General features: G+C 39.2%; 1 protein-coding gene across 1 annotated transcript; it reads right to left on the bottom strand.

Moving 5' to 3' along the window:
* Window positions 1-599: 599 nt before the first annotated feature.
* On the bottom strand, window positions 600-1743 carry LOC128949974 (bifunctional heparan sulfate N-deacetylase/N-sulfotransferase 3-like). The gene has a single exon (XM_054294865.1). It carries the CDS (start codon window positions 1599-1601, stop codon window positions 600-602), a length of 1002 nt encoding a protein of 333 aa, XP_054150840.1. The 5' UTR covers window positions 1602-1743.
* Between the last annotated feature and the right edge of the window lie 1085 nt (window positions 1744-2828).

Below are 2828 nucleotides of genomic sequence, written 5' to 3'. Positions count from 1 at the left end.
AGTTACCCTCAGCTTATGTATCTGCTAATGAAAGCTAGTTTTAGCCTGATGATTACAAACATACAAATGTTGGAAACTCATATATAAACATGAATGAAAACTTCATTCATTCCAGCAAAGGTTCATGAATACCAATGGAATCAGCAATTAGCAAAACTTTATGCATAAATATCAAATAGCACAGTACCAGGGGAAGGCTCTCACATCCAGAGATTGGAGTTGCAACTAGAGTCAAAGAAGAAGAAAATTATCATTTAGTGAGAAAAGAAGGTGTAAAAGTCATATTAAGCGTAGACCTCTTCAAAAGGAGAAGCCTGCGTTTAATCTCACCCAACATTTTTGCGGCAATTTAAATAAAACCACAATTACAAAACTACCAGCTAAATTCACAGCCTTCATGAAACTTCCATTTGAAGCCAGGTGAGAAAGGAAGAAGAGACTTTCTCCCTCAGAGCCAGAGGAATGCAGAGGTTAGCATAGTGGCAGCCAAAAACTTGTGGCTTGTAAAACTCTCAACACGTGCATTAAATATGAACAGCTCCAGGGTGGAGCCCTGAAGTTCCAAGTATGAACAACTACCCACTTTCAGATTAAAAAAATCACGTTGCTGTAATGACCATTATTTTGTGCACATACTTTACCTGCACTTCGTTGGTGTTCATCCTTGTTCCATCCTTGCCAACGAAGATATCGTCTATGTCAACCAGAATGTACCTATCCAAGGACAGTGTGAGCTTCTTTCCAGAGAGGAAAGAGATGGCATCTATGAAAATCAGCTTGTGCAGCCAAAAATTCAAGTTATTGCCGAAAAGGACTCGTTGAATCCCATCGTGGAGCCCCAAGTCATGAATTACTGTGGCAGGTAGAGAAAGGTTTTCTGGCGTCTTTACTTTTGCAAATATCACTGGTTGATAAGTTGTGTGATTAATCTGGAAAACAGCCCAGTCATTTCCAAGCAAGGGCCTCTTCTCAAGCTTAGAAGGTTTAGTCACATGGAGCAGTGGGGAATGAGGGTTAATGCAACAGTCCTTAATACCCAGATTGCTGTGGACATGGAAAGGAAAACCCTTCCACTGAAAGCTCTGCAAGCTGTTCTCACTGCCTTTGTGAAATGCGATCACACCCACACCATACTCTATGCAGTACTTATCTAGAAGGCCTCTGTTCCACGAGTCCATGTTCACGTACTTAAGGATATTCTCATACACTATGAGAGCGTACTTGCCTTTGTTCTTGTCTATAAGCACTGGGAGGTCACCTTTCCCAGATGCAACCTCAGTGTGAAACTGAAACCTGCTAGATTCCAGAATGGTTACGATATCTTGGCCTAATGCTGAGTACTGGCTTTCCACAAACACCAGCACTACAAGATCTGTCCTCAGGGGATCAACAGGCCTCGTGGTCTTCGCCTCCATCAGCTTGTAAGGCAACAGTTGAGCATCACCACATTCCACTTCTGAAGAGGTTTCAGGGAGTTCATTTTCCTGTTTGTAGCCATTATACGAGTAGTAGGCAGAAATAACTATGCTCACCATACAAAAAGTGGCCAGCAAAATTACTGTTCTTTGAAAATGTCTGTGAAGTTTCAGGATAAAACTCATGGTGTTTACTTGCCTTAGACAGCTCTCAACAGCAGCATGAAAAACAAACACAGATTCCCAACAACTTGTTCCAGTCCTCTGAAATATTTATGTCACCATTGCAGCACACACATCTATCTTCCACAGAGCTTTACTGAAGGTACAGTCTAGAAGAAAAGAAAATCAGAGATTTAAATGAGACACCACCTTGTGAAGAATCACCTGCTTAAACTAATGGGGAGCAAAGAAATCACTGCCAGCCAGAGGTTTGGAGACCAATGGCTCAACATTTTGCAATAACATTTTTTTCTGCTCCCACTACTTGCCATGTGCATTTGAAGGTCTCTAAATCTCACAGGTTCCTCAACTCAGAGGATCAAATAAAGCAGGCAGAGGCACTGAAAAGCAAGACATAAAAGGAAAGTATTTACAGTGTTTTAGAAATTCTTTTAACCTAAAGATAAAAGTTAACTCCAAGTAGACAACTGCTAACAACCAAAGTACTGAAGAAAATTTATAACCTGTAAAAAGCTGGGGCAACATGATTCAACAAATTCTATCTTGTATTAGTTTTTCAAAGAAGCAAGAACATGCACATCTTAACTGCTGTACAAACATGTACTGATACACTCTGTATTACATCTATTAGAGGAATTTTTTTAAGCAAAACTTGCTTCCTGCAACATTAGAGGAAAACAAAGCATTTTTCTGGACTGTGGATTTGTAAGCTGTTAGAAGCATTTCTTTGTATTAAAAAAACCCATAAAACAATCAAGCTCTTACATTTGAGAAGAGAAATTAATAAATCAAAAGTTGAACCTAACATGCAGATCACCTAAGGATATACTTATGTTCTATCTTGTACTTAAGGAAAGAGCAATTTTTCAAACCAGCAGTACAACTGCTGTCAAAACTCCCTAGTAAAACAACTGGCTGGTGTGACAAGCATAAAATAATGATCATAAGTCATAAACAAAGATTCAAAGCAGATTTTGAAAAATATTTAGTGTGTCAAGATCTGGAACATGCCACTGTAACTTCAGTGTAGTTTGCACCCAGGCCCGTTTGGAAATGGGATTAGGATAAAGTGTGGCATTGATGTGGTCATTTCCATACTGAGAGGTTAATCCTTCCATTCCTGGTTGGGTTTTTTTTTAATCCTACATTGTAAGCAAATTGGTCTTTCACTCCAGATTTTCAAAAAGGCTAAAAAAAGTTATATACTTAACAATACCCATGTAACGTCCA

This window comes from Melozone crissalis, unplaced genomic scaffold (genome assembly GCF_028551555.1).
Source record: "Melozone crissalis strain CALT ecotype California unplaced genomic scaffold, PUWL_Pcris_2 ptg000361l_1, whole genome shotgun sequence".
Taxonomy (NCBI): domain Eukaryota; kingdom Metazoa; phylum Chordata; class Aves; order Passeriformes; family Passerellidae; genus Melozone; species Melozone crissalis.
The sequence above is the reverse complement of the archived record's forward strand: the minus strand, read 5'-3'. Positions and strand labels throughout refer to the sequence as shown.

Bases quoted from the DNA above. Each gene is read 5' to 3' on its own strand.
- LOC128949974 (XM_054294865.1), bottom strand. From the start codon at position 1,601: ATGAGTTTTATCCTGAAACTTCACAGACATTTTCAAAGAACAGTAATT.